The sequence below is a fragment of the Bipolaris victoriae genome (genome assembly GCF_000527765.1).
Source record: "Bipolaris victoriae FI3 unplaced genomic scaffold scaffold_1, whole genome shotgun sequence".
Classification (NCBI taxonomy): domain Eukaryota; kingdom Fungi; phylum Ascomycota; class Dothideomycetes; order Pleosporales; family Pleosporaceae; genus Bipolaris; species Bipolaris victoriae.
Genome location: NW_014575391.1, coordinates 231,239 through 259,228, shown reverse-complemented (window position 1 = coordinate 259,228; position 27,990 = coordinate 231,239). Strand labels below are relative to the sequence as shown.

The window sequence follows — 27,990 nt, the reverse complement described above, 5'->3', positions numbered from 1 at the left end:
TGCAAGATGGCGCAAGCGCCGTTAAAGCCCTTGATTGCCGTTGTGGGTGCGACTGGTACAGGCAAATCAGATGTAATGAAAATAAACTGAGTCATGCTGAGCGAGAACTGATCACAGCAGACAGTTAGCAGTGGAGATTGCACGGAAATTCAATGGCGAGATCATCAATGGAGACGCAATGCAGTTGTACCGGGGCTTGCCAATTATCACCAACAAGATTACTCCAGATGAAGCGAAAGGCGTTCCCCATCACCTCCTAGGATCCATCGGTCTAGAAGAAGAGACATGGACTGTAGGAAAGTTTGTGGGCGAGGCTATGAGCATAGTATGAACCAAGCCCGCGTAAAGGGCATGCCACTGATCAGATCAGATCGAAGAGATCCGAAGCCGCGGCAAGTTACCTGTTTTAGTCGGCGGAACCCACTACTACACGCAGTCGCTTTTGTTTCAAGATGCGCTTGCTGATGAGCCTGCATTGAATTTGAACGAAAACAGTGAAAAGCTACCAATATTGGAGGAGCCCACTGAAGTCCTACTTGAAAAGCTGAAGGAAGTTGATCCTATTATGGCAGGTCGTTGGCATCCAAACGAACGGCGTAAGATCCAACGCTCACTCGAGATATATTTAAGGACAGGACGACCAGCATCTGAGTTGTACAATGAACAAAGACTCAAACGCCAGTCTTCCCCATCTTCACCGGATACCCCACAATCTACTAGTAGCCCACGTCTTCGCTTTGAGACTTTAGTGTTTTGGGTACATGCTAATAAAGATGTTCTGCATCGTCGGCTTGATGGACGTGTCGATAAGATGTTGAACAAAGGTCTACTTTCAGAAGTTCAGGAGCTAAGTAGTTTTGGCCAGCAGTATGAAGCCAAGACCGGTATTCGCGTGGATCAAACTCGTGGTATCTGGGTATCAATAGGGTACAAGGAGTTCTTGGATTATCAGCATGCGCTGGAAAATCAATCAATGTCACCACAAGAGCTCGAGAAATTGAAAGTAGCCGCCATCGAGAAGACCCAAGCAGCTACGCGCCAATATGCCAATCGTCAGATCAAATGGATCCGCATCAAGCTGCTGAACGCACTGATAGGCTCAGGACAGAAGAGAAATACCTTCTTGGTTGATGGGTCTGACATCTCGAAGTGGGATACTGATGTCGCGCAGCCGGCGACCGCCATCACTAAGCAGTTCCTTGCGGGCGAGGCTCTTCCAGAGCCATCATCACTTTCGCCTACTGCAGCAGAGATGCTTACACCAAAACGGGAATATGATCTTGGGCAAAGACCAGATCTTTGGCAGAAGAAAGTTTGCGAAACATGCGGAACAGTTGCTGTTACCGAAAACGACTGGACATTACATGTCAAGAGTCGTGCGCATCGTCGAGCAGTGGGGGCAAAGAAGAAGCAAGAGAACACACAGGGTGTGGCAAAGAAACCTATAAAATCTGCACAGGCTGATGTGGTTGATGTTCTAGAGAGCTATCTGGAGAGCTTTCCGGACGAGAAACACTTGGAGTGAGATTAAGCTACTACTGAGAGATGACGGTGGCGCGATGGACTCACAAACCCAGAATGCGCCCGTCGCCCCTTGCATACCCAGCAGCGAATCCCATAGATCATTTCCAAGCTGAGAAATAAGGGCAGTTGAACATTTAGGAGATTCAATAGGCCTTTTGGAGGGTAGGGGTGGGATTATCCAATTGGGAATTGAATAACGCTCAAGGCAAAAGAAACAGGCTTAGCCTTCTTGACACAGGCGTACCTAGTACGCAAGCTGGATATGTCGACGGCCTCCCCACATAAGAGACGGTTCCAACCCAACACCTTTCAGATGGTTGGCACTACGTTCGTTACAGTCGTGTGATCTTAACTCTAACACCCGCGAGCATAACCTTCTAATCTTGATCCTCCCGTTTTACCTAATTGCCACTCCGCTGTACTATGTCGCCCTTCCGGTATGCCAAAGTGAGCAGCGAAAGCTCCCAGGACGGCTCTCTTGAGCATCAACGCGTACCTCCTCGGAGAAACAGATGCTGTTCAATCTTTGAAAAGTTGGAATTTCTTCGCTGGCCTGTCACATTCTTCTTGCTATTCGTCATACTGCTATGCGAACTGTCCATGCTTCACAATCAGCCAAAGGCAGTACAAGTAGGAACAGATTTCAACAGCATTGTCCCTGTTTGTACGTCAATTACTTCGCCCCTTACTAGAAAATCCTTTTAATGAATTTCCAGTTTCGACCGAGAAGAAGATTTTCCGCAGCGACAAGAGATTCAGATCCGACCACAAGACCATGGAATCCGTCAACAAAACAAAACAACAGTGGGCTGACCTCCTCCCCCGTAAGCAACCCCTCCTTTCCCACAAAAAAAACCCCCATTCTAACCATAACAGTCGGCGCCGGCTTCATGGAAGTCCCGAACTACAACTCGTACACCCTCCCCCCTCCAATGCACTTCCCCGAAGCCCCCGGCAAAGAAGTCTTCTCCCTCGCCGTCTTCCACGAGCTACACTGTCTCATGCACATTGCCGCCTCCATGGACGACCTCGTCATGCAGGTCCGCAGGAAAGATTTTCACCTCGATGAAAGCTTTCTGTTGCACAATGACCATTGCTTCGATTATATACGGAATGTCATCATGTGCTTTGGAGATACGACGCTTGAGGGACAGACCCGCACACCTGGGATCGAGCATGTGCCTGGGACGGATGGGACGGGGGCGATTCATGTTTGTCGGAATTTTGATGAGGTTTCGGCGTATGCGGAGGAGAAGAGGTTGAATGAAGGGCGGGAGCATCTTTGAGGCTCGGAAGGGTTGTGTTGTCTATGTCTTGGCGTTGATAGGATAGGGTGTAAGGTAAATCGTGGCAATATTTTCATTTAGCTTGAGTAAATAGCAATAGGTACATACAATATGTTCTTTTGAAGTATTAAAAGCCCAGACCTGAGATCACCGTATGCCCCACTACTTGAAGAAGCCATATAGCACATTTTGTCCGAAATGACGAGCACCTTACCACCCACTCTCCCGCGCAAGAATATCCCAGCCAACAAGCCGCCAGACCTCCTCCTTATACCATGTCTCCACGTCTTCATCCTCCACCTTGGACACATTCTGCAACGAACCCAGACGCATTTGAGGCATCGGCTTCGTAAGAACGTCCAAAAAGTCATCGTCAGTACTGTGTCCATACATGCACGCGACAAGCGTACGCTGCAGCCGATCTTTGGCAAGCGGACTCAGACGGGCCCTCGAGGTAGTAGTGATATTCTTGATACTCATTGTACGGATAGCTCGATTTGGATTCTGCTGCGCTCTAAGGCTTTGTGAGTTCATGTGGTTTGGGGCCAGACCCATTGCTCGCTCAAGAATTAGAATGAGTGCTTTGGCTTCCAAACGCAGGGAAAGTGCATCACAATCTCGCTTCGAGGCTTCAGCTGCATCCTTTGCGTCAGGTAGAGGTAGGATGTTCATTTCGACACTAGAAGAGCGGTGCTGGCCGAAGGTCGAGTAATAGAGTCTCCTACCGACGCGTTCGAAAAGAACAAAGATGAAGCCGTCGAAGATCCTTTGATGAATTTCATCATTCTTTTCTAGGAGACCCAGAAAACTGATAAGGAGATGTGCGACTGCTCTGGCTGGACTGGACTCTCCGATGGTGTTTGAAGATGCCTTTGTCTTGCTTTTCTTCTGGGCCGGTGGCTGCGAGAGAAAGCTTTGTGCAGTGAGCCAGGCGGATATCTCGATAGCCCTAAGTGCCACTTTGAACATGTCTGCCAACTCACAAATAACCAAACTTGCTAGTCTTTTGTCGAGTTCTAACTTTGTAAGCTTGTCCAACCCGACTAGTATAGACATGAAAGTTCTGGCGCACACCGAGAGTGCATTAGCAAAGTTCGATTTGTCTTTCTCCAGGGAGGTTGCTCCACTAGAGTTTTTGTATCCCTGTTGAGCCAGAGTGCCGTGATTTTGGGCAATGAACAGTAAGACTTTCCCCATGGATGAAGCACTGCTTAGCAGATGTGAACATAATGTGCTGGCATCGGGATCACTATTTTTACATAGGGAATGAACACTGAACATTGATTCCATGAGGGTGTTGCCATATCTTCCAAGAGACTCTAGGAAATCCAAGTCCTGATCGACAGTTTCTTGTGCGGCAGCGACCGGACCTTGGGCCTGTTTTTGCGACCGCCTTGGTCGCTTCAAGTTTTTCGTTGATGATGGCGGCCGAAAATTGGCATCCGCTTCGAGGTCTGGCACTGCACTTGGTTGATTTGATAGTAGTTGGTTCGATCTCTCAAGTTTGATGTTGACATTGCGAAGTCGGTCACATTCATCTTCTGCTCGCTTGCATCGTTCCTTCCAGTAGGCCACTTGATCAACATAGCATCCCGGGTTCGCTCTTTCTCTTGGATCTTGGCCAAGCTTGATCTGGGACCGTAGATGGAGAATGTGTTCTTGTCTTGTTAGTTGATTTTCAGTGCGTTTCAGTGACATCTACCAACCTCGCAATGGCACTCCTGCGGGTTTACATCTGATAATGGCAATAGCAAGGGCTATCTGCTGCTGAGATGGTAGAGAAGTTGAAGGATTTTCAGTTGCAAGCGTATCCATTACCGCGTCTTGTATTGAGGTTGTAATAAGACCGCGATATGGGATAGAGTAGATTACGATATATGATGCAGAGGAAAGATGATAGTAAGGACAATTGTCCAGTTGCAGAACGCATCTCACGATCAGTGAGAAAAGAAAGTGGTAGGCGGCAAGTGACACTGATATATTAGGGCAGGCGAGTGAGAGACACTGACACACTGAATACGGAAGGAGCGACCTCCGTGTGCTCAACCTTCGGACTCATGCACACCCATGAACTTCACACTCTTCAGACCATAAAAATACGTGTCTCACTTGAAGTATAATAGTATAGTGCGTCAAGGTACTATATAATGTACATAAATCTACATCGTGCACCCGCTCTTTCGGCTTGGCTCCTACAAGTCGCTTATCGCATGCGTTCTGTCCTTCTCTTGTATGGAAGAGGCTCTACCTTATTCCTCTTGAATTCGACATTGATCTGACTCTTCATGCCAGCTCGCTCCATAACACCTGCCATACTGTCGTCCCATTTGGTTCTGAAAAGCGTAGCCGTGATGGGGTGGAGCTTGTTCGAGTCGGTGAAACTGCGCAGGTTGAACCCTATGCGCTTGACGTTGTTGAACTTGGTAACGTCAAGGGCCTGACCAGCATTCTGCTCAAAGACAAAGATTCCTAAACGATGGTATGGCGCGCCCTTGTGAGCCCAGGGTGCAATCCAGGGCAGTGCAATCTTCTTTGCGCTAGGATCGTCGACCTTTTGGTCTTCTTGGGCGATGCGTTGAAGAGGTATAGATGTGTTGTTGGGGGAAAGGGGTATGTTGGAGGCAATCAAGTGGCATCGGTAGGTGAAGCTGTCAGTCTCTGGGACAGGCACATCCGCATCTACTACCACAACTGTGACGAGTTTCTCACCCGGAGTGAACATTTGAACGTTGAGTCGAGGCATCTTCTCACTGATAGCAGAGTCGACAAAGTCGCCTGGTGCAACCGACTTCCTTCCGAAACCGAGGTCGATGTCCGCTACAAGATCCAACGAGGGGAGAATATCTGGAATAATGGCCAATTGTGTAACACGCTGCTCAAGAACGAGGCGCTTGTACTGCCGCCACTTCTTGTCGGCAAGGTATCGATATATGGGCTTGTTCATGTCACCTTTGCAGCGGTCAGTCAAGCCCAGAAAACCAGATATACAACCTACCCTGGCCATCCTCGAACTTTCGCTTGACCACCGGGTCGTTGATGTCGGCCAGAATGATCAATTCATTCAAATGCTTCCGCATACTCCGTAACCTATGCTCCTTTGCTGCGGGCCCACCGCTGACACTGGGGTCCTGGTCCATCAAGTTCTTGATTCGCAGCTGCTGTGTCTCGATCTCTTTAATCTTCTCTTGCCTGTCCTCCAACAAGAACTTCCGAGCCTCCTGGAAGCACTGATAAGGCAATTGTTCAAAGGGAATCTCTGTCGCCTTCTGTATCGCAGAACGGCGAAGAGCAGCACGACGACGGCGAGATCCCACTGGTTGCACATGCTCTCTCCGTAGCAGCCGGCGCTCCTGTTTCTTGTTTTCCACCATTTGAGGGTCCAATGTTCCCCATTTTTGCATGAACTCGGGTACTGCTTGGGGAGAAGCATTCTGGGCAGCACCTTCGGAGGGGTTCGAGGGCGGGGGAGGCCGAGTCGCATTCGCAGATTGCGTCTGCACCTCTTCATGGGCCACGGCGGAGGTCGAGAGCAGACGGCGGGCGCCAATGGTGCCAGGCATCTGTCGCACGCATCTCAGGCATGCGCTGAACTGGCGTACGGACGGCATGGAGGCCATGGCGGGCGATGGCTTGGTGTCGATGTGCCGAGTGATGGTGGTGCTAGAAAATGTGGTGATGGGTGACGGTCCGTGCTCCGAAACCTCCGTCCTCAACTCCGCGACTTCAACCTTGGGGCTTTTTTTTGATACCCGACCCGGCATGGCTTCCTCGAGGTTATCCGCGCCGATACGGGGCGTCACATTGCAATTGAGCAGACTGTCAATACGGCAGAATGCGCTGTGCACTCGTTGCGCCGTGAGTAGTCTCACATTTGTGGCATGCGACCTGCTAACGCCTCACAGAAATCTCTATGCACACCCTCTGCCCGCTCCATAACTACGTCTGCGCCAGTCAATGCCACGATATCAACAATCAGACAACCAGGCGTCGACTATGTCTCCGTCAAACCGTTTGAGGAGCAGACCGTCTTGGCGACTATCCACCAATTCCCCTCACTGGAGCCGCTACGATTCGAACAATATCCTGCAAACCACCTTTACCTACCTACCCGACGAGACATACTACACCGTGCTGTCGTCTATGAGGGTGATATGACCCGGTTGGGAACTGCCTCTACGAAAACTAGACATGAGATCCGCGGTTCAGCAAGAAAGATTCGGCCACAAAAGGGTACAGGTCGCGCTCGTCTGGGAGACAAAAAATCGCCCATGTTGAGAGGAGGTGGAGTTGCATTCGGTCCCAAGCCCCGCGATTTTTCGTCAGAGCTGCCAAAGAAGGTATACGACCTTGCGTGGCGGACAGCACTGTCATATCGCTTTAGAAAGGGCGAACTCATCATCGTTGACAACCCCATGGAGATTGAAAGCCCATCGACAAGATTACTGAGTGATATCTTCAAGCACCACGAGAAGCTGCGGGGTAAAGGTCGCAGCTTAATGGTGACTTTGGAGGAGCGACCATTGTTAGAACAAGCGCTTGTTGAAATGGACCGCGGCGAGCAAACTCTCACATGGGAGGAAGTCGACGTCAAGAATCTATTGGAGCTCTCTCGAGTCATCATTGAGCGCGACGCTTTGCACAACATTCTTCTTTCCCACGAAGAAGACCTCACACACAAGGCTCTCCAGCCATGGCACAAGAGCCTCATTCGGTCATCACCCCCTTCAGAACTCGAATCCGTTGTTGGCTGGGAAGAATTCCGCAGCCTCTCTCTTGCCGATCCCAAAGAAAAAGAAGCTCTCCGCGCCGAAGCATACGAAGACACAGCAACAAGACGCTATGCCGAAGCTGAATCCCTCCCCTCAGGCCCCAAGCGCACCGAACTCACAATCTCAGCCTACAACCTCCTCGCCGAGGCCAAGGAAATTCAGTTCGCAGAGAAGACAGGCCAGTCATTTACCGACTATCTCGACCATGGCGAGCCTGACCGCTTCCCCCGCATCCAAACCCTGAACTACCAAATCAACATCAAGGATGACGTCGTCAACACCGCTGCTGAGACGTCCCGCCAAAAAGCAGAGGAACTCATGGTCGAAATGCGCGAGCTTGAAGTTGAGAAATTAGAAGTCCAGTACGAGGCTGCGCTACTCGCTGCTCAGGTCCACGAGCACCGTGTTGAGGCTCTTCGTCTTGGCGGCGAACTGGAAAAGGCAGAGGAGCTACTCGAAGCAGCTAGCATCGAGCGGACGCACGTCGATGACGTCGAAGTAGCGTCGTTGGAAGCGCAACTCGAGGTTGCAAAGCAGAAATCTGTTGTCGCGAACTTGAACGGCAACTTTGCAGCAAAGCAAAAGGCGCAAGAGGAGATTCGTGCGTGTGACGAGGCGCTTGCGGCGAAGAGGGCTGAGATCGAGGCTGAGAGTGCAGAGGGTGTTGAAGATGTGGATGTGGTTGAGACTTCAGCGGTTGAAACAGGGAAGGAAGAAAAGAGGATATAGGCTTCTTTTTCAGAAGTGTATGTGTTATTGTACAATTGTATCTATAGATGCTCATGAGTCGTGGCTTGATCGTTTACATACCATGTGAAATGGTAGATGGTGGTGTTACATGTTGCATGCGCTGATGCTTCTTTTCTTGTCTCTCACACTGCCCGCGACTCTACGTCCAACTTCGAGAAGCACAGCTGATGCTTGATATTGGGTTCGGTGACGCAGAAACCTCACGCCGCATCGTCCTCCGCCTTTTTCTCCACCTTCCTCCCTTCAAAGATGACCGTCATTACTCCTCCAACCTGCCCCTCACTCTTGCCCTCGCGAGCCCCCTTGCACTCTTCCACAGCGTCTCTGACAGCCTTGATAACCGCATCCGCCTCTTCAGGCGTCGCCTTCCTCCCTTTCTTCTTCGGCCCCATCAAAACCTCGACCTTCCTCCCCTCCCTAAGAAACCTCTTCAAAGACTCCAGTCGGTGCTTCAAATCACCGGGCGCAATAGCCCAATTGAGTTCAAGGGACTTTGGAGTAGGACCAGCGCCCTGACCTTTTGCCTGGCGGCGCAGTGTCTCGAGCTTGCGTTCGTGTTGAGCGCGAAGATCCATTTTGGAAATGACTCTGCAGGTAGGCAGGTTCTCGGGATCGAGCTGTCCGTATTCGTCGACTTTTCCTGGTGTCATTTGTACTAGGTGGTGCGTGACTTTGTTGTAGCTGGCCAGTGCCTCCTCAGTCGGAACGTCGTTGTGAAATGTGCCATTTTCGACTACGAGGTTGATGCGCTCGGCCTCGATTGCGTTGTCGATGATGTAATAGTCTGATATTGCATGGCGACGAGTGTCTTTGGTGTACTTCTTTGTGCGGATTGAGGTCCGCGAGGTGAGGCTGGGTGTTGATGAGGCGAGAGATATAGGTCCTGATACTGAAGGCGCAAATGCTGGGGCGTACAAAAGTGGGATTGAAGTTGTGGTGCGCAGAGATGGGGCGATGAAGACGCGGTACAGCGCACGTGAGGTTCCAGAGATGTGTGTGGGCGGCATTTCGGATGTAGTGTTTGAAGACGGATGCAGCAACAAATGAGAAAGAAAAAGAAAAGTTGCCAATGGTGGTGTGAGAATGGTCGAAGAAGCTTCAATGTTTTCCGATTGACGCTAGCACTGGTAGAGATCGAATCGGAGCAGCGACGACCTCCGAGAAGGCCGCATCCCCCGCCAACTCACACCTCCGTGACTATCTCCAGCCCACTCCATGTAGCCAATCACCATGGTAACGACAGGCCTGACGCACTGTTACTTTCGCTACAACCAACTTGGCCTGCCGCCATGAGTAACCCGCTCGAGGACTATCTAGCTGCACTGGACGCGCGTGATGCCAGGGAGAAGGCGCACGAGGCCTATGTCAACGCCTGTAAGAGGCTTTTTGCCTGCGCTGTGCTGCGCCGAAGCGTCGAGCGGGGCTCATGATATGCAGATACAAAACTTGCCGATGGCACAGCAAGCCTGGCGCCTCCAGCAGCTCCCGTTGAAGAACCTTTATCTGCCAGCGCCTCTCTCAAGGCTTTGACGATCAGAGGCAAAGGCAAAGCGAAAGGCTCCGCTACAACAGATCCCGCACCGTCTTCTACAGTTGCGCAACTCCGCGCCGAACTTGCAGCCACTCAGCGTACCCGAGGTGACCTCGAAGCACGACTCAGTGCCACTTCTGCTGAACTCTCCGCCCTCAAAACCACAGAGACGGAACAGAGACGGCGGATAGAACATCTAGAAAAGACGCGCATGGCATTGGAAAGGCGGGCCAGGGACACGGCTGAGGAACTCAAGGGTAAAGGAAGACTTGTAGAGGACGTACACGACGAAATGGTGGCCCTCAACTTGCAGCTGAATATGGCAGAGCAGGAGAAGGAGAAACTGCGCAAGGAGAATGATGAATTGACCAAGAGGTGGGTCAAGAAGATGGAGGAAGAAGCGAAGAAGATGAACGAGCGGTCCGGGTGGGGAGATCAGTCGCGGAGGATCAAGTAGACAATCGCAAGATGGGAGAGTTTGGAGGTCTAGTGTCGTGTTTGGGTAGGCCGGCCTCGACTTTGTATTAGATTTACCATGACAATGAGAAAATCCAACTTTTTGTAAATTTTCGACTTAGATTTGGTTCTTGCTTTCTGACCCTGAACATTACTTACATAGTTACACACACTGACATATGCTGGTGCCTGGTCATGTCTTGGCGTTCCCGAGCTCCCCGCAATCCCACTACTCTACTATAGTTCCCCACCTCCAACCACCAGCAGACCAAACAACACGCCTCTGCGGTACCACTCCTGAAATCACTACACAATGGGTACCGCACTCAAAACATGGGGTGAGTAAGTGTGCTTCTTCAATAGCACAGCGTTATGTGCGCCCCGCACGCCCCGCCACTCGAACATGTCACTAACGTACATCTCCCAGAGCTCGAGAACTCCATAAAGCTCGTTGATCCCAGCAAGGATGCACTGTACAACTACTCTCCTGCTGCTCAGAAAGCCATCAACGAGGCGCATCCATGGCGAACCGACCCCAACTACTTTACTTCGGTCCGCATCTCCGCTATCGCCCTCCTCAAGATGGTCATGCACGCGCGTTCAGGTGGTTCACTTGAGGTAATGGGCTTGATGCTGGGCAAGATTGAGGCACACACTTTTGTTGTCACAGATGCCTTCCGGCTACCTGTCGAAGGGACAGAGACACGAGTCAATGCACAGGATGAGGCAAACGAGTACATGGTCGAGTTCTTGCAGCGAGCACGCGAACAAGGGCAAATGGAGAATGCAGTGGGTTGGTACCACTCACATCCTGGCTATGGTTGCTGGCTATCTGGCATCGACGTCAATACGCAGAAAACGCAACAGCAATTCCAAGACCCCTTCTGTGCCATCGTCATCGACCCCGACCGAACCATCTCTGCAGGCAAGGTTGAGATCGGCGCCTTCCGCACATACTCGACCGAGTACGTCGAGAATCAGCAAAAGACGGGTGGTTCAAAGGTATCAGGGGGTACAGACAGCGACGGCTTTGAGACGATTCCGCTGGGCAAGATTGAGGATTTTGGTGCTCACGCCAGTCACTACTATTCTTTAGAGGTCTCGCACTACAAGTCCTCTCTTGACGCCAAACTGCTCGAGGCCCTCTGGAACAAGTACTGGGTACAGACGCTTTCGTCGTCGCCCCTGATCTCAAACCGTGAATACGGTACCAAGCAAATCTCCGACCTGGCACGCAAGATGCAACAAGAGTCACACAACAGCTCACGCTTCAAGGGCGGTCAAGGCTACTCGAATAGCCTCGAGGTCAAGAATCAATTGACCAAGCTGGGTGCGGTGGGATCGAAGATTGCGCGCGAAGAGGATATGGGTCTGCTGGCGGCACAGGTCAAGGACAAGGTATTCAGCTTGCCGAGTGAAGGCGAGGTCAAGAGCCCAGACGTTGTTGAGATGGAGACTTCGTGATGTTGCAGGTCGAAGAGGTGTGCGAACATGTGCAATGACTGGACAGCATGGCAAGGCGTTTATGGCGTAGCAAGGGAATTATCCGGATCGAATGATAGAATTACAGAGGGTAGTGTATTAAATTCGATACAAACCTGTCATGGCTTGATGACACGAAATTCGCTCCTCACTGGTATCATACAATTCAGTGAAGCAGACATAATCAATCTGCATCACCCCCCCAACCCATCTTTTAGCACCCCAACCTCGCCAGCGTCTCTTTACGCCCCAAAATCAACATGACATCGAAAATCCGCATGCCTTCCTCCTGCCCCGTAACCGTCTTCCTCAGATAATGATACACATCCTTACTCCCCTTCTTGCCTTCCTCCCTCCCATCAATAATCTCGCGCACCTTTTGCATCAAATGCTCCTTATCCCAATCTTTCTCCTCCACCTGCGCCAGCATCTGCGCGCGCATGGGGATATCCGACGATGTAGCCACAGGTGGTGTATTCCGGAATGGACGTAGCGGGGTGAAGAAGAAGGAGTTGCGGTAGAGGAATTCGTTTGCGTTTGTGTAGTTTTCTGCGTCGACTTGGACGATGCGTTTTATGTAGTCGTGGGGGAAGGGGGAGTTGACGACGGCTTTCCAGTTTGTGTAGGGGGAATCGGGGCTGGCGAGGAGGTCGGCGATGTTGTTTACGATTTCATCGAGGGCGGGACCGCCGGTTTGGGCGCGGAGGAGGGCGTGTTTGCGTTGAAGAAAGTGCATTTTGCCGAATGTAACGGTTGTGTTTCCCTTTGTGAATTTCAGGGAGAAGTTCTTGATTAGGGCTTCGAGATCCATTACGTCGGTCTTTTCCTTGTGGCTCCAGCCCAGTAAGGCGGCGAAATTCGTGAGGGTTTCGGGGAAGATTTGCATTTCTTTGAAGGCGGCGATGTCAGTGTCGAAGTTGCGCTTGCTGAGCTTGTTGCCATGCTCGTCGACGAGGAGGCCTACGTGGGCGAATTCTGGGGGGTCCCAGCCAAAAGCTTGGTACATGGCGATGTGTTTGGGGGTGCTGGGCATCCATTCGCTGCCACGGATGACGTGTGTGATTTTCATGAGGTGGTCGTCGACGACGTTGGCGAGGTGGTATGTAGGTAGGCCGTCTGACTTGAGGAGAATGGGGTCTTCGTAGGCGGTTTCGGTGACATGGCCGCGTCGCTTGAGGGGGTGGAAGGTGCCGTAGATGAGGTCCTTGTAGGCTGGGTATTGCTCGGGCACTTTGAGGCGGATGGTATGCGCTTCTCCCTTTGAGGCTCTGTCGTCGCTCTCTTCTTTTGATATCGGGGCGCATGTACGGTCGTAGTCGGTGGCTATCCCCAGTTTATGTCTATGTTGGGCCAGCGCATTCAAGCGCTCTGCTGAACAGAAACAGCGGTATGCATTGCCCGACTCTAGCAAGTCATGCGCATGCTTTCTGTACAATTCGCTCCTCTCTGACTGTTTGTATGGCCCATATGGCCCTCCCACTTGTGGCCCCTCATCCCACTGTAGCCCCGCCCATCGCAGATCGTCAAATAGTCGCTGTTCGGCGTCGGGCACTGTGCGCTTCTGGTCTGTATCTTCTATCCGGAGAAGAAACTGTCCGCCTGTACGTTTGGCAAGGAGGTAATTGAACAGCGCTGTCCGTAGTGATCCCAGGTGCAGGTAGCCTGTTGGTGATGGTGCGAAGCGCGTCCGTGCAGGAAACGATGGCAAGGCTGTTTTACTTTTCTGGTCCTTCGGTGCCTTTGAGCTGATCTGGCGCCGTGAGCCCCGTGATATTCGCAGGAGACATGAGCGGCATGTATAAGCGGGGAATTGCGGGCGAATGAGAAGAGAAACGGACATGGCGGTGGTGATGCGACGGCGACCAGAAGCTGCCGGTCCGCGTGTGCAAAATGTCAGACAGGGATCTCTTCTATCTTGACCTTAGTGCGGGCGCGTCTGAACTTTTGCCCGCATTGCAGACTGATCGGCCTCTCTGGAGAAACTTTGTTGCCCTTACCTTTACTCGACTCCTGGTTGGCAGCCTTGCACGTTGCACTCTTTCTTCTTGTACATGTACCTTTGAAGCAAACTTTTGCTCTCTTCCCTAACCTTCCCATCCCTAGACTCCACACAAGAGTACGTATATTCTGTTCCTTACGCCATGGTTACATGCTGACTGAAGCGCAGTGGACGAAGAAATCGACCTCTACGGTGCGCCTACATGCTTGCCTGAGGTGTATACAAACTAACGGAGACAGAGATCCTTGAGATCGAAAAGGGCGCAACCAAGGTCGAGATCAAAAAGGCCTATCACAAAGTGCGTAGGCAAAGGCGGGCGACGCATAAAGCGACGCATCTCTAACATACTCAGGCTGCACTCGCACATCATCCCGACAAGGTCGCAGAGGAAGATCGTGCAGAAGCCGAGGTCCGCTTCAAGGCTGCAAAGCAAGCCTACGAGATTCTCTCCGATGATGACAAACGCCAACTGTACGACACCCACGGCATGGCGGCCTTTGACCCGTCCAAGGGAGGAATGGGCGGCGAGGGCCCAGACATTGACGACATCTTTGCGCAAATGTTTGGTGGCATGGGCGGCTTCGGAGGCATGCCCGGAATGGGTGGCATGGGTGGTATGGGAGGAATGCCTGGCGGGCGCCACGTACCTCGCAAGGGACGGTCGGTAGAGCAAGAGTACGAGGTTTCACTGGAAGAATTATACAAGGGCAAGACGACCAAGTTCACAAACACCAAGAACATTGTCTGCAACCTGTGCAAAGGCAGTGGCGGCAAACAGGGTGCCAAGAGCAACTCTTGTGCTGTGTGTAACGGAAGGGGTAGGTTATTATTTTCACATTCGAACGGAATTATTGACTAACCCTTGTAGGTGCCAAACAGGTACTCCGCCAAGTCGGTCCTGGTCTAGTCACTCAAGAGACAGTCCCTTGCGGCAACTGTCAAGGTTCTGGTCAAGTCATTCCCGAGAAGCAGCGCTGCAAGAAGTGCAAAGGCAACAAGGTCGTCGAGACCAAGAACGTTCTTGAACTTTATATTCCTCGTGGTGCCCGAGAAGGCGAGAGGATCGTGCTAGCAGGAGAGGCGGATCAACTGCCTGACCAGGAGCCCGGCGACATCATCTTCACCCTTTCCGAGACACCTCACGACGTTTTTGAGCGTGCTGGTGCCGATCTCCGGTGCGAACTCAAGGTCACTTTGGCCGAAGCTCTTACAGGCTTTAACAGAGTTGTTGTCACCCACCTCGACGGAAGGGGTATCAAGATGAATGTCCAACAGCCAAACGGCAACGTTCTCCGACCAGGACAAGTTCTCAAGATTGAGGGCGAGGGCATGCCGAATAAGAAGAGCGACACTAGGGGTGACCTATACCTTGTAGTGGATGTCGAGTTCCCTCAAGATGGATGGTTGAAGAGCGAAGCCGCCGTGCAAAAGGTCCGCGATGCTCTGCCTAAGGATGAGAAGCCCGAGGAAAAGCATGAAGACGTTGAGGAAGTCGAGGTCGAGTGGGATGCTGACATGGAAGAGTTTGGAGCTGGCAGTGGTGACCCACGAGCCGGTGGTGCCGAGTGGGAAGATGATGAGGAGGGCGAGGGCGGTCCTCAGTGCGCGACTCAGTAAAAACACTGCGTTGACACGACCTGATGAAATGCATGGTTTTGGCGTTGCAGGGAACGATGATGGGTTGTTTTTTTGTTTTCTCCCCAGCACACACATATACACGTTCTGCTTGGTTGTCGACATTAGACTGGGATTCATCGGCTTTTTTATGCTCATGTGCTTGCAACGATTCCCTATCTTGATGCGATTCTCGGGATAGAAATTACTGATACCCGGATTTATAGCTCTTATCGGCAATATCTTGGTGGGAGTAATGCGACATGGTTCACTGAGTCAGTTTCATGGATCAGATTAGTTGTGAGTGATAGGCACGAATGTGATTGGGATAGGGTTTGAAGTATCCGCGATCTAAGTCTTCAAGGAGAAGTCCAGTACTAGACATGTACATAATATTCACACAGTCTAAACCGAACATTATACTATCAAATACGATTCAAAGTCGAGCAAACAAAGAGTTCATTATTCACAATAAGTAGGGACCGCTTTCCTTGACTTCAATGCTTTCACTACTCGAGCTTGTGCCTGCCTCAGTGCACATGCCACTGCTACTGTTTGCTGCCAAGACCATGCGAGCGACTTCCCTTACTGAATGTCTCACTCTGTGCCTCTTCATTCTGCTTCACACAACAATTACAGACCATGCAGCAGCATCAACCTAACCTATTACCAATCCCTGATGTTGGGCGCGTGCCATCAGCACCACCACGCTTTCCTGTTCGACCCTCACCTCCACCGCCAGCTCCAGATTTCATCATTGTCGGTCTCTTCGCCCTACGGTTAGTAAAGGGATTGATTGAAGGTCTTGATTATTACCCAGGCCGCGATGCAGACATCATCTGGCTTATGAATTTCCTAGCACCGTTCAGCGACGACTACGCACTGGCGAAGATATCAGGTCGTCAGAAAGACGACTACCTCCAGATGTACCCAGCCGTCATATCACGGATGAAGAAACAACCGCGATATCCCATCAGGTTCATGCAGATGAATCCAGATCAGTCCATGTACCAGTCACGACAGCGCGGCGTTGCAGAGCAGCCAGAGGAGATGACGGATGGTAAGTGGATCAATACACCTAAAAACTTGTTCATAGTCTTACTCAAGACAGTTAAGAGACTAGAGATTATCGACTTTTGCGATGCGGCCAGCGAATGGGGCTCCAGCGTACCTATACCAGCGTGCGAGGCGGAAAGAATGATCGAGTTAGCTGGTCAAAGGCGCATCGCGGATCTTAAGCGCTCACAAAAGCATGAAGAGGAGCAACTGAGAAGTTCAGGGCATCCGCGTTTCGAGTCTACGAGCTTTTCACTTGACGAACGTACGCGATACATGAACGACAGTTCACGGAGAGGCGACAATTCCTCAGCGCAAGAGGAAGCAAGAACGAACAGGGAGGCTAGAAGGGACCGGCACGTATCTTTTTCGGATGATCGACGGTATTTTGAGGCAAGTTATCTACTTCTAGAATGATGCTTGTTGGAGGCTAATTCATACAGGGGCGGAGACGATAACTGCATAACCAGAGATTGGAGCTCCTTATATCCAGGCGGTTGATACAGACGTAGCTTGTTTATACCAAGTCAAACAGATGTTCACAGTTTCTAGGATGCTCTTTTACCCATCACACTGGTCCCGATCTGGTTGTCATCATTCGCTTTGGGTACCGTTGAACCGGCGAAATCACGTGCCGTCCTTGCACACATAGCATGCATCTGCAACACCAATACTTTCTCATACAATTCTCGATTTATTTCTCGAATCTTTCACATACGACCATCGGCGAAGTACAGCATTGGGTCCCGTTCGCTCCCCATACATTAAGCCTTCGACCGGCGGACTAGTAGTCAGGTGGGTGACCACTGGCGAATCCCTGCTGTTGTATGTTTTTTTGTATTTTTGCACTTTCATGAGGTCGGGATGGTGCGACAAAACACGTAACTGAGTTTTTAAGGAAATCTTTTGATTCGTTTCGGAGGTAGGGAAATACGGTATCAGGTCACTAGTGGTTGTTGGGTGCTACGATGGATTTTGGGCATTTCTTTATCCTTATCCCGATGTTTTTTTCTGCATATGCAGGGCTGCTGCTACTATCTACGAAAAACATTCAGCTCGAACCTGTATACGTGCAATTGCCAACACTCCACAACCCAGATGGCCATGGATCAGACCCCAGATTATCACTTACGAAGACAACAAGGACTGCTGCATAACTGCGCAAAAGTTAGCTCGTACTCACAAATACTGGTACTTATCGCTAGTGGCTCACCCAGCAGTAGCTGCAAACACCTCATATCGTTTCGCAGTTGTGAAGAGGCCCACGCTACCAGCGAAGAGCAGCATAAAAACTCCAACCATTATGAGCTTGACAGTTGGATTCGAGATGTAATAAAGATCCAGGATAGCGACAAACAGTAGAATTACTGTGATTAAGATGCTGCTATTGAGGTAATGTCTAGTACACGTTCCAAAGCTGGGTAGTCAAAGTATTGGCGACGTAACCTTTAATTGCTGATAACTGTATCTGTAACGAGCTCCTTATTCTCAATGAGGTGGTGCGGGCTTGCTGTAGCGTGTCGTGGAGGTGCTGATGAGGCTTTGCAAACCCTTCTATCTACGTGAATAGATTGTGATAGAAAGCGACAGTCGTCTTCGATTCCCGTAAACAAACACATCTCACGCTTTGCTCTACTATGGTCAAAAGTTCTAAAATCCCTCTTTGAATATCTTGATGAGCTAAGCCCAAACATTAGAGAATGGCTAGGCGGTCCCGAATGGCCGGGCCTTACCTAGTAGAGTCGTACATAATCTTTATATCTATCTCAGGCTTTTGATACGTTATTGGAAATTGTTCGAAGTCATGGTTCACAGGCCCGCTAATAAAGTTGAGTGATCCAAATAGGAGTTTTATTTCTGGCATAAATCGACAACGCCTATGCAGTGTGATGATCGTGAAATGATTGTTTCCTGCAAATCTGTAAATCATCTCGATTGTTCAGAGATGAGCAAGCATAGGTATATTGATTGAAAGATCTTACGACTAACATTCTCAACTGTAATATCAAGGGACGAAATCAATGTGGTGCAAAGGAGTAAAGCATACCATCATCAGTGTCTCCAACCTCAACGATAGAAACTCTAAATATTGCTACAAAGTAGCGTCCCTGTGGAAACGAACGCCTCAAATCAAACTATTGTCGCTTTGAGATCTTTCGGTTAGTATATATGAATTCGTGATCGTCTAGTTATCATCAAGAAATGGAAAAAGTCACCCGTAGTCGAAAGTCGCTAAACGGGAGTAGATAGTGCTGAGCCATGAATATCACTATGGAGGATACGAGTACCTTCACCTTCATTCGTACGGTCTGTAGAAGGCTGAATGGACGAGGAGTTGAGGTCGAGGAGATGAACTAGATGGACTGAAAACTCATAACGTTGGATTGTAATCTATCGTACATGAAATTTCTTATCTGATACTTCAGACTTGGACTATAGTTCCTACCCAAGGGTTACTAGTAACCCTGTGCACCGGCACAGTAGAACGGCAGGTCTAGCCGATCCCACGTGCGGAACAAGCAACGTATTAAGTATTCGGCCATCATACTCGGCATCGCACTGCCCACGAAGACTCCACAAAACATGCCATACCTTCTCTAGGTTGTTCATTGACGAGAACTTCAATCCCTCTAATCTAGTACTCGTCCACCTTCCTCACAGAATGCATATATAGAATTTCCATCTCCAAAAGATGGAATACATGTCGCAGTTCTTTATATCGTCCAAATCGCTAGGTGAGGATCAAATCGTCTTCGATGGTTTTTTTTGTTGCCCCATCAGTTAGTAGAAAAAGCACTGCGGCAGTATCCAGGTCCTTGGAAAACGGATTCCTCATTTGATCGCCTTGATGAATCGGGTGATAGGAGTTTGTTTCTTGACATGTCGTGTCTCAAGCCATGCCTTTGCCGATGTCAGTCTGAGTGCACCAATTTTCTAGACGGCATGGCTCGGGTGCGTTACACTTTTGAAATGTCGCACATGTTTCGGGGTGGAGCAGGCAATATAGAATTTCATATAGATTAGGACGGGACCGTGTACTTTACCGTCTTCTGACATGCCCGGAAAGGTTCCCTCAGGAAACACTTTCCGGTACACGCTAGGCGCGTAACTTCGTAATACGGCAACGTAGTTAAGGTAGAACGCGCCTAGGACAACATTAGTCTTTCCTAGCCCCATTTCATCGGCTAGGAGGCAGCCGCCAAGAGGTCCGAGGGCCCTCTCTAGCAGCTGCGTGGTTCCCGGGACCTGGTGCGGGAACAAGCCATACTTGGGACTAAGTCTGGCTGCCTCTGGGACCTCGACTATCTGCCTCCCACCGGGCGGGTCGCGGAGATCTCCTAGCCGTATCCCCCACACTTCCGCGGCTTTGGTCCAGTCTGTCAGATGGACTCTTTCTGCAATCCGTCTGGCCGACATTGTGTTGGACCGGGTATTGGCGTACGCCATGGCAGCTTCGACCGCCCTCTCGTCAAAGTTATCATATATATCCTCGTCATCCATGACCTTCGTGATCTCTGTGGGGCCGGGCGCGTCGCCGTCGTCGTTGTTGTCATGCTTGTCTTCGCTCTTTCCTTTCTCGGAATCTTCCATACTGTTTTCTCCAGGAGAAGATAGCAAAAGTTCGGGTAGGGTATTATGATAGATTACTCCCCACTTCTCTGGAGTGCTATTGATGGGCAGCCTGGGGTCAGCCCTAGGGATAGGTGACTGCCGGCCTCTGCTGGTGACTGCGATGTCTTTATATCCGATTGAGTATGCGAGAATGCGTTTTCGTGGTGCATACTCACTCCGATGTGCTGGATGAATACATGATGTAAGCCATTTGATTATGCATAATCTCCCTTATATACGGGCAACAGATGTTTAACGGAGGGGAGCATATAGGTGCGGGGTGAGTAATTCAGACGGATATTTGTATTGAGAATCGTGTAGTATAAGTATATAGTGATGTAGTTCCAGAACATCCCATGCAGGTTCAAACATACGCATAAACCACATACGTTGGAAACAACAAAGATTGTTCCAGCTGCCAGTATCAAACAGTAGACTCCAGGTGACAATTCCCAAGGGCTAGTTTGGTTTGGTCGCTGATAGTCGAAATATGTGTGCTACAAACATGTTTGGGGATCGGTAGCATGATTACAAAAAATCCAAGATGTCTACGATTTTTCGTTCCCGGGAGATATTTGCGATCTGGACCAACAAACGACTTCATGATTCCACATGTATCACTCTACCGAGCATTGCAAGCAACCGTTGCGGTGTAGAGAGTTGGGCAATCTCCAAACTTGCTTGAAGCTGAACAATCAGTCTGGAACAATCTGAAAAAGGTCATGTTTCTATAGTAATCGAAATATGACCGAGAATAGTTCCGATTAATGTTCAAGAATGCTCACGACTGGAGTGCTCATCCTAATGCGGTTAGACCCCAGAGGCTTAATCATCATCGAATCTTCGCAAGTCGAACCTCACCAATACTCCAAACGCCAATTGCCAACAAACAGCCATGCCACCACGGGTGCGAGCTGTCCGACTCGCCTCGTCGCTCGTATCGTCGCCCTCGCGGTCATGTACGACACCGCTAGCCAGCGCCTTCGTGCTGCCCGCCCAGCAGCGCTGCGCCTCGATTCTTTCTTCGCTGTCCGACAACGCCGGGGCCTACAATAAGAAGATCCGCCGAGGTCGCGGTCCTGCTTCGGGAAAAGGAAAGACGGCAGGACGAGGTCAGAAGGGACAACACGCACACGGCAAAGTCCCCGCTGGATTCGAGGGAGGTCAGACACCACAATGGATCACAAATCCCGAGCGAGGGCGGGGGAAGCACAATCCATTCAAGGTGGAGATGTCGCCAATTAATTTGGACCGTATACAAAGCTGGATTGACCAGGGACGACTGGATCCGAAGAAGCCCATCACTATGAAGGAATTGGCGAAGTCACGGTGTTTGCATGGCGTAAAGAGACACGGAGTGAAGCTGCTGGCAAGGGTATGAAGATTGGGGAGAAGGGGCATGCGGTACATATGCTAATTGACTTGTTTAGAACCCCGAGCAACTCACTACGCCCATCCACATCGTCGTCTCCCGGGCATCGAGCGAAGCCATTGAGCGCATCGAAGCCCTCGGCGGCAGCGTAACTACCCGCTTCTACTCGCCCACAGCCATCAAGCGCGTGCTACGCGGGGAATCGCACCCGACGATTTCGCTACAAGCCTCACCGTCCCTCGTTGCGCTAACCAGCCGCTCCTCCGCCGTCAAAATCCCATCTCCCATCCTCTCCGCGCTGCAAACCGCCGCTGAGGAAAAGAAGTCCGAGGCCATGGCCGCAGTCATGAAGCAAGTAGGCGCAAAATACAAGTACAGGTTGCCTGATGCCACGGCACGAAAGGACATCGAGTACTACCGTGATCCAGCACATAGAGGGTACCTAAACTACACACTCAAGCAAGGCGAGAGCCCAAGTCTGTTCTTTAAGCCACCAGGTGAGGCAAAGGACAAGAAGAAGCAGAGCGCAAGGCGCGATGCCGCCAAGGCTAGTGCCGACAATAGGTTATTCTAGTCCAAGGCAGATATCGCGGGTTGTAGAATATAATGTACATGACATGCACTGCTTTCAAAAAGATTTCTATCATAGAACGAAGACAGTGATGCTCAGTACACCTTTTGTCACTAGGGGATATATCTCACCTTACCATCTTCTCTCTAACTTATGCTGTATATCAACGACAAACTATGAACGTGAATACCTTCGACTAATCATTCTCCCTTATACCTGCACATATACCACCTCCTCCCCTCTTCCCCGACAATCAGAATAAAAATAGTCACTCGGTCAATTGTTCCAAGTCAGCAACATGAACCCTCGTATCCTGCCGTGGAAACACTACCTTTATCCCGCCCCCGCCCCCTCTTCTCTCTCCCTTGGTCTCTCTATCTCTTTCTCTCTATCTCTCATACAAACACACGTAAGGGGCAGCATAAAGCCTAGGCAGCACATACATCATCTCCCTTTTTCTTCTGTGAAATAGCGGGATGTGGATAAGTCACCCAGCTCGGTATTTATAGCAACGGTTGGACTAGAAAGAATTTAGAGTTTGCTTTCTCGTCAGTGTTTGAAACACACCTCTGCTGATATTTCAACCTCTCTTAATGATATACAAGATACGAGGGATGAGGTAAGCATTAAAACACATCTAGTTAAACTTATATATGCAATAAACTATAGCCTTTGGCCAAAAACAAAGACGGAGGACGATATAGGTTTATATAAGAGAAGTTGGCTGTTTCCCACCCACCCACTTACCCCCCCCCCAATTCCCGTAAAACATCGGTCATATTGGTATAACTTTTTACCCTTCTTTACAAGATTTCCGCCCAACAGGATTATTTTTCTGCTTTGTTTTTTCAAAAAAAAAAAGATGCTTGCGAAGACTCCTATTACGTATGGCTATTGTGCTCCTTCTTCTCGGCAGTAGTACTACCGCCGCGGCTGCACTTCCTCAAGGAAAACTGGAAGCGAGAGGAACACCCACGCTTTGCGTTGGTAGTAGGGATAGCTGTAGAAATGTAGACATTTCTCCACGGAAAGGTTGCGGTAAGCAAAACATCCCCCCCCCTACCCCCCCTCCCCTCCCTCTCAAGTTATCATCATGTCTTTTTGTGTAATGCAATGCTAATCTCCCATGGGCCAAAACAGTCAACAGCGGTGGCCTCGTGTACGCGTACGACACTGCAAGTTTCACTTGCGACTTCTGGCCGTAAGTGATTTGCTCCATTTTTTTTTAATTTTTTTTCACACCCTACTTTGACCTTTGAGATGTTTTTTCATGCTGATGTTTGTGTTAAAGGAGACCGGGATGTCCTGGGGCGCCCGAGTTTACGGCAAACGATAGAGTGGAAAGTGCAGGTAAAGATCGTCCGTCTCTTGGAATTGGGTCTGCGAGGTGCCATTAAGCTTGGAGTGCTGAGATTGTGGGTGAGAGGATAGTGTGGTGGAGAGGTGATGGGGGTTTTGGAGAGTGGTTAGTTAGGAAGGAGGGGTGAGAGAATGCTTCTTGCTATCAAAAGGGAGTTTCAAACTATGTACAGATAGCTCAGAAGTCACAGTGGTTGTCACGATACTCTGGACCGAAAGGCCAACACTCGGGGATCCCATCAGATATCCCCTTTGGGCCAGCGAAGCCACCAGTCATGTGCATAGAGTATACAAGTTCTATCCGAATTCAAGATAAACTCCTTAGGAATTCGTCTTGATTCACACTTCTAACTATTGCATCTCGTGCCTATCGATGAAAACACCTTACAGCGACTTTGCAATATCATGCGCTTAGGACACGATACGCGTCAGACTGGGGGGGGGGGGATGTTGGATGACGTGAAAGTTGTTACCTTTGGGGTAAGCAAGCATACGCGCGGGCGATTCTACATGCACGGAGTAAATAAAACCTCCAGGGACACATGTGATGCGAAGGAAAAACACCTCGGTACACATCTCACTCTTCTTCTTCAGGTAATCATATCCCGTTTACTTCCGCCTGTAAAAATGGATGCAAGACAAATAGACCTGAGTTGCGCCCCAGGCAATGCACGTCAGATTCCCGCATTTTCGTACTTTTCAGGCGCCTGCCTCATTGGCTTTGTCTTTCCCCTTTGTCCCGGGGTGGGGGGAAGCAAACTAAACTTCAAACTATGGCATCCTACATATACGAACAACTATACCTTCGTAAGCCCGTCAATCCGTTTCGGAGTCAGAAAAACGAAAAAAATATCAAAATCAAAACCAAGAAATCAAAAAGACACGGACTTATTGCCGTTTGAAAATGCGGCTCCGAATGCCTAGCCCCCCCGGATTTTTATGATCTCGCGGCAGACCGTCGGCAATGCAAGATGCAAAGATTTTTTTCTTACGCTCATGTGCGAAGAGTGCACCTACGGTAGGTGCAAAAGTATCCGTTTGCGATGTTAGCCAGATGGACGGACGAAAAAAAAGGAAAGAAAGAAAAGAAAGTGGAAAAAAATGGGGTGGAGGTTATGTAGGTAGTATCCACCAGACGAAATGCGAACAAGGGAAAAAAAGCGGGTATAAGCGTCCGGGAACAAGAAAGAGGAAAAAAAAAGATAACGACGGGGAGAAAAAGAACAATGGAGCCATCGAAAGAGCTAAGCTGAGAACAGTTCTTTCACTTAGACCGCCCATAGATTCACGTCTTTGACAAACGGCCATCCGGTCAATCGGCCAAAGTTCCAGTGGCGAAAAAAAAACCCCCGCTCTGCCAAGCAAGAAGCTTGTCTACGATATCATGTTGCATATGTCCCAGGTGACAAAAAAACGTTTGTACATGAACATGTGTTGCGCACCTGGCAAAGCAAAAGAAAATCAGAGCGGACATTAGACCGACTGGGCGCGCAAAACGCATACGAGTGCATCATGTTGCATATGTGTCTGTTGCCTAGACATCTTTATTTCCCCTTGTCACCAAGGCAAAAACGGCGGTATACGTATACGTTGTAGTGCCAATCCCCCCAAGAAAAGGGAAGGAATAAATTACCCGCGTGTAAAAAACGATATGTTGGTTGAGGGAGTTGCGTTGCGTCCTGCCCGGCGGAGCCGGCGGGATCGTACACTGCAATGAGCCGGAAGGGGAAAGTTATGTGAGAAGAGGGCTGGCTAGCGGCTGCTTGCGTCTTTTACAAAAGATAGCCCTTTTATTTCAAGCAAACCAAAGACGGGTGCTGGCTGCGCGTATCTTGGCAACTTGCCTGCTTTTTTTGGGAGGGGAGAAGCTTCCCTGTTGGTTTGATGTAGTAGTATACGAGGCCGAGAGAATACGATTGTGTCTTTGTGGCGAACATGTCGGGTTTCTCTGTCTCTCTCCCTCTTAGGGCGATATGCATATGAAACCCAAACTGGGTATACTTCTTGGAAACGGCAAGGGAAAAACCATGGTATCCTGGACTTATTTTTGATGACAATGCAAGGTGGCGCAGGGGGCCGGACGGACTCGTGTTGACGTGAGAAAAAAAGTGTACAGATTCATCATTTTGCGAAATCCTTGGAAGATTGTATGTTGTGGCCAAAGTCAAAAAAGGTGCTGCAGCGTCTTTTTTTTCCTTTCCTAGGGGTTGAGTTAAGAAGTTGCCCGTTCCCACGTGCGTATGTGCCCTGGTAAGTAAGTAGTGCGGGCCTGTCTGTAGCGAACAAAGCACTTCCATGGGTTGGCGATGACAATCGGACTCGCGACTGCATCAGAAAAGAAACAAAGCACAGACATGCAATCTTGGGAAAGTGGTGTTGCGATATCCACCCAGGCACAAGGGTTATTTTGTTGGTTGCCATGGACTGGTGACATGGTGGCTAAAGGTATCAAGAACACCCGCCTGATTTCGAGGTGGTGCTAGTAAGATGATCGTTGGTCCATTAACCAACGCTAGGCGACCAATGGAACTTGGATCATGTGCTGTGTAGCCGGGCGAAAGCATATTGCCCATGACAAAGTAAGGAAGGGTGCAGTGTTAGCAAGCTAGCGTGAGATGATTTGGGTGGTGGCGGTGATGGTGGCATGTGTGTAAAGTAGTAGGAGGAATAGTAGTGATTATTGGCAAGGCGCTGGCCGACGTTGGGACCGTTATCGTAGGCGCAAATAGAAGGAACATGCTGCATATCCTTGGAAGCAAGGGGTGTTATGGGGTGTACGGTATGTAACCCGGTCACACAGATATGGGGTCCTTCGCTAAATGGCCCATGTGGCGTAACGCATCCACCCACGACCATGATGCGTCGTGACCGAAGCAGGCGCGGAAATAGGTGCTTTGGGTCATATGTGCGAACGTAAGCAAGTAAATGTATGTGCACCAGACACACACGTACACACACACAACTGCGCAGATCGATACACCGACCCCTTGTACATATACATTGCAATTCAATTTCCGGCGCAAAGCAAGCAGTAGTAACCCCTTGATGAAGGCTATTGCTCCCGCCAGGTGGCCTGACCAGTCAGCATGCTGTGACACTGTGCGACAATCAAGAGCTTGAGGCCGGATGGTTGCATCTCACTATAGCTTTGATACAACGGCATATGTACAAAGTCGAGCAAGGAATGCGTCGAGCCGGACACGGACACGGATGCCTTGGGTTTGGGTCGTTGTTGGATAGAGGCGTAATTGCGTGGGGTTCCGCTGTGCTTATTCGCCAGGGGTCGTCTTACCTACCTGTTTGAGCGCGCCAGAGAGCGGGGACGAGTGTGAGATGGATGTGGAGGACGCGGTGTGAAGAAACTAACGTCAAGGCAGTGGGTTTTGTGTGTGTGTGTGTGTGTGTGTGTGGCAAAGGAGTACACACGGTGCTGAGTCGGCATGAGGCGTTTGGCTTGCACCAGACTGTGCGTCCATGGGCGTGTGTGCCTTTGCAGGGCCGCGGCAAAGGCCAGACTCGTTGTGGTAGTCCGGATTGAAGGAGCCGTAGCGGCGTAGTGTTTTTTTTTGACAAGCCAAGGCGAGGAGTGGCCCAGCAGGCCAGCGGATTTGTGGACGGAGCGTGATGGGTCGTTTCTGACTGCATCCAGGCAACAAGGGATGTTCGTGTTTTTGCGCGTGCCGTCAAAGGCTTCGCATTCGGTCGGTCAGTCGCACTGGATCTGGGGGGGAGTTTTTTTTTTGATTCCTTTTCCTTGTCTCATCCCAGTAGCAGCGAATATCTTGTCGCCGGATTGCGGCGCACAATCAGGTCGCACTAGACGAGCTACCATGGTGCGGCTCGGCAGACTTGATTGCAGCGAAACAGACGGCGGGTTTTCTATTGACAATGGATGACATATCCCCATGTGTACGCGTCGTATAGAAGCACGGTACGTCTCAGCGCGCCATATGAGCAAGCTAATACATGTGCCGCAATTGGCATAGGCAGGTCATACACCAGGCAGCGCAAATATCCATGGCTGGGCACGTCGGGTAACGACTCGCGCTAATACTCATCATCGTATACATAGTTTAATCGGGGGGGGGGGGCGCGCGGGCGGAGGGGGGGTGGCAGTGGTGGGAAAGGCAATGAAATGGCAAGTGGTGCAATCAATGAATGACGAAGGAAAGCGGAGCCGAGCGTCGCCCGTGAGCCGTGAGGACCGCCGAGCTCCTCTAGGCGGGCTTCGTCTCCACCGCAGCGCTGGTCAGGCGATGGGCGTCGACGACAACGACGTCCTGGTGTCTATGTATACACCGACCATATGACTTGGACGTGGACTTGGGCGAGTGCGAGTGTGGTGAGCGCGCCCGGGCTAGCTAGCCTCGAATCGATGCATCACCATTGCAACATGGCGAGCGGGCTTCCACAGTTGGAGGGCGCTTGGCAGTGATTCGCCGCCACAAGCAGCTAGACGGCCATCCCGAGCATCCCGTTTGCCTGTAGCGAAGGTGGACGGACGTGTTTGAGATCTCGACCCCCTCCCACACCCCCCAACACCGACATGGAACCGATACATGATGGCACGCCGTATTCTATTACCCACTTGATCTTCGCCGGACAAGAC

The 27,990-nt window shown here is 50.4% G+C and overlaps 14 protein-coding genes across 14 annotated transcripts; 9 read left to right on the top strand and 5 right to left on the bottom strand.

The window, feature by feature from the left end:
- Nucleotides 1-6: 6 nt before the first annotated feature.
- COCVIDRAFT_84373 (hypothetical protein) lies at nt 7-1,525 on the top strand (the record flags this gene model as incomplete). Its single annotated transcript, XM_014706876.1, has 3 exons — nt 7-72; nt 125-325; nt 371-1,525. The coding sequence occupies 3 exons, from the start codon at nt 7-9 to the stop codon at nt 1,523-1,525; spliced, it is 1,422 nt and encodes a 473-aa protein (XP_014562362.1).
- Nucleotides 1,526-1,947: 422 nt separating this feature from the next.
- COCVIDRAFT_84594 (hypothetical protein) lies at nt 1,948-2,810 on the top strand (the record flags this gene model as incomplete). The annotated part of the gene is made up of 3 exons (XM_014706875.1): nt 1,948-2,188; nt 2,241-2,348; nt 2,401-2,810. 3 exons carry the CDS (start codon nt 1,948-1,950, stop codon nt 2,808-2,810), a joined length of 759 nt encoding a protein of 252 aa, XP_014562361.1.
- Nucleotides 2,811-3,020: 210 nt separating this feature from the next.
- On the bottom strand, nt 3,021-4,625 carry COCVIDRAFT_84332 (hypothetical protein; the record flags this gene model as incomplete). Its single annotated transcript, XM_014706874.1, has 2 exons — nt 3,021-4,468; nt 4,517-4,625. 2 exons carry the CDS (start codon nt 4,623-4,625, stop codon nt 3,021-3,023), a joined length of 1,557 nt encoding a protein of 518 aa, XP_014562360.1.
- A 388-nt stretch (nt 4,626-5,013) lies between these two features.
- On the bottom strand, nt 5,014-6,427 carry COCVIDRAFT_84473 (hypothetical protein; the record flags this gene model as incomplete). Its single annotated transcript, XM_014706873.1, has 2 exons — nt 5,014-5,759; nt 5,806-6,427. The coding sequence occupies 2 exons, from the start codon at nt 6,425-6,427 to the stop codon at nt 5,014-5,016; spliced, it is 1,368 nt and encodes a 455-aa protein (XP_014562359.1).
- A 142-nt stretch (nt 6,428-6,569) lies between these two features.
- On the top strand, nt 6,570-8,308 carry COCVIDRAFT_32803 (hypothetical protein; the record flags this gene model as incomplete). The annotated part of the gene is made up of 2 exons (XM_014706872.1): nt 6,570-6,665; nt 6,713-8,308. The coding sequence occupies 2 exons, from the start codon at nt 6,570-6,572 to the stop codon at nt 8,306-8,308; spliced, it is 1,692 nt and encodes a 563-aa protein (XP_014562358.1).
- Nucleotides 8,309-8,529: 221 nt separating this feature from the next.
- Nucleotides 8,530-9,336, bottom strand: COCVIDRAFT_21797 (hypothetical protein; the record flags this gene model as incomplete). Its single annotated transcript, XM_014706781.1, has 1 exon — nt 8,530-9,336. One exon carries the CDS (start codon nt 9,334-9,336, stop codon nt 8,530-8,532), a length of 807 nt encoding a protein of 268 aa, XP_014562267.1.
- A 282-nt stretch (nt 9,337-9,618) lies between these two features.
- COCVIDRAFT_84474 (hypothetical protein) lies at nt 9,619-10,317 on the top strand (the record flags this gene model as incomplete). Its single annotated transcript, XM_014706871.1, has 2 exons — nt 9,619-9,703; nt 9,767-10,317. The coding sequence occupies 2 exons, from the start codon at nt 9,619-9,621 to the stop codon at nt 10,315-10,317; spliced, it is 636 nt and encodes a 211-aa protein (XP_014562357.1).
- A 312-nt stretch (nt 10,318-10,629) lies between these two features.
- On the top strand, nt 10,630-11,780 carry COCVIDRAFT_32800 (hypothetical protein; the record flags this gene model as incomplete). The annotated part of the gene is made up of 2 exons (XM_014706870.1): nt 10,630-10,654; nt 10,744-11,780. 2 exons carry the CDS (start codon nt 10,630-10,632, stop codon nt 11,778-11,780), a joined length of 1,062 nt encoding a protein of 353 aa, XP_014562356.1.
- A 232-nt stretch (nt 11,781-12,012) lies between these two features.
- Nucleotides 12,013-13,638, bottom strand: COCVIDRAFT_84545 (hypothetical protein; the record flags this gene model as incomplete). The annotated part of the gene is made up of 1 exon (XM_014706869.1): nt 12,013-13,638. One exon carries the CDS (start codon nt 13,636-13,638, stop codon nt 12,013-12,015), a length of 1,626 nt encoding a protein of 541 aa, XP_014562355.1.
- A 50-nt stretch (nt 13,639-13,688) lies between these two features.
- COCVIDRAFT_32798 (hypothetical protein) lies at nt 13,689-15,414 on the top strand (the record flags this gene model as incomplete). Its single annotated transcript, XM_014706868.1, has 5 exons — nt 13,689-13,732; nt 13,961-13,989; nt 14,037-14,095; nt 14,150-14,615; nt 14,666-15,414. 5 exons carry the CDS (start codon nt 13,689-13,691, stop codon nt 15,412-15,414), a joined length of 1,347 nt encoding a protein of 448 aa, XP_014562354.1.
- A 639-nt stretch (nt 15,415-16,053) lies between these two features.
- On the top strand, nt 16,054-16,884 carry COCVIDRAFT_84028 (hypothetical protein; the record flags this gene model as incomplete). Its single annotated transcript, XM_014706867.1, has 2 exons — nt 16,054-16,471; nt 16,523-16,884. 2 exons carry the CDS (start codon nt 16,054-16,056, stop codon nt 16,882-16,884), a joined length of 780 nt encoding a protein of 259 aa, XP_014562353.1.
- Nucleotides 16,885-19,299: 2,415 nt separating this feature from the next.
- Nucleotides 19,300-20,278, bottom strand: COCVIDRAFT_11241 (hypothetical protein; the record flags this gene model as incomplete). The annotated part of the gene is made up of 3 exons (XM_014706751.1): nt 19,300-19,368; nt 19,507-20,134; nt 20,256-20,278. The coding sequence occupies 3 exons, from the start codon at nt 20,276-20,278 to the stop codon at nt 19,300-19,302; spliced, it is 720 nt and encodes a 239-aa protein (XP_014562237.1).
- Nucleotides 20,279-20,974: 696 nt separating this feature from the next.
- COCVIDRAFT_84611 (hypothetical protein) lies at nt 20,975-22,025 on the top strand (the record flags this gene model as incomplete). The annotated part of the gene is made up of 2 exons (XM_014706866.1): nt 20,975-21,454; nt 21,510-22,025. 2 exons carry the CDS (start codon nt 20,975-20,977, stop codon nt 22,023-22,025), a joined length of 996 nt encoding a protein of 331 aa, XP_014562352.1.
- A 4,693-nt stretch (nt 22,026-26,718) lies between these two features.
- COCVIDRAFT_84184 (hypothetical protein) lies at nt 26,719-26,919 on the top strand (the record flags this gene model as incomplete). The annotated part of the gene is made up of 1 exon (XM_014706865.1): nt 26,719-26,919. The coding sequence occupies one exon, from the start codon at nt 26,719-26,721 to the stop codon at nt 26,917-26,919; it is 201 nt and encodes a 66-aa protein (XP_014562351.1).
- Nucleotides 26,920-27,990: the final 1,071 nt, after the last annotated feature.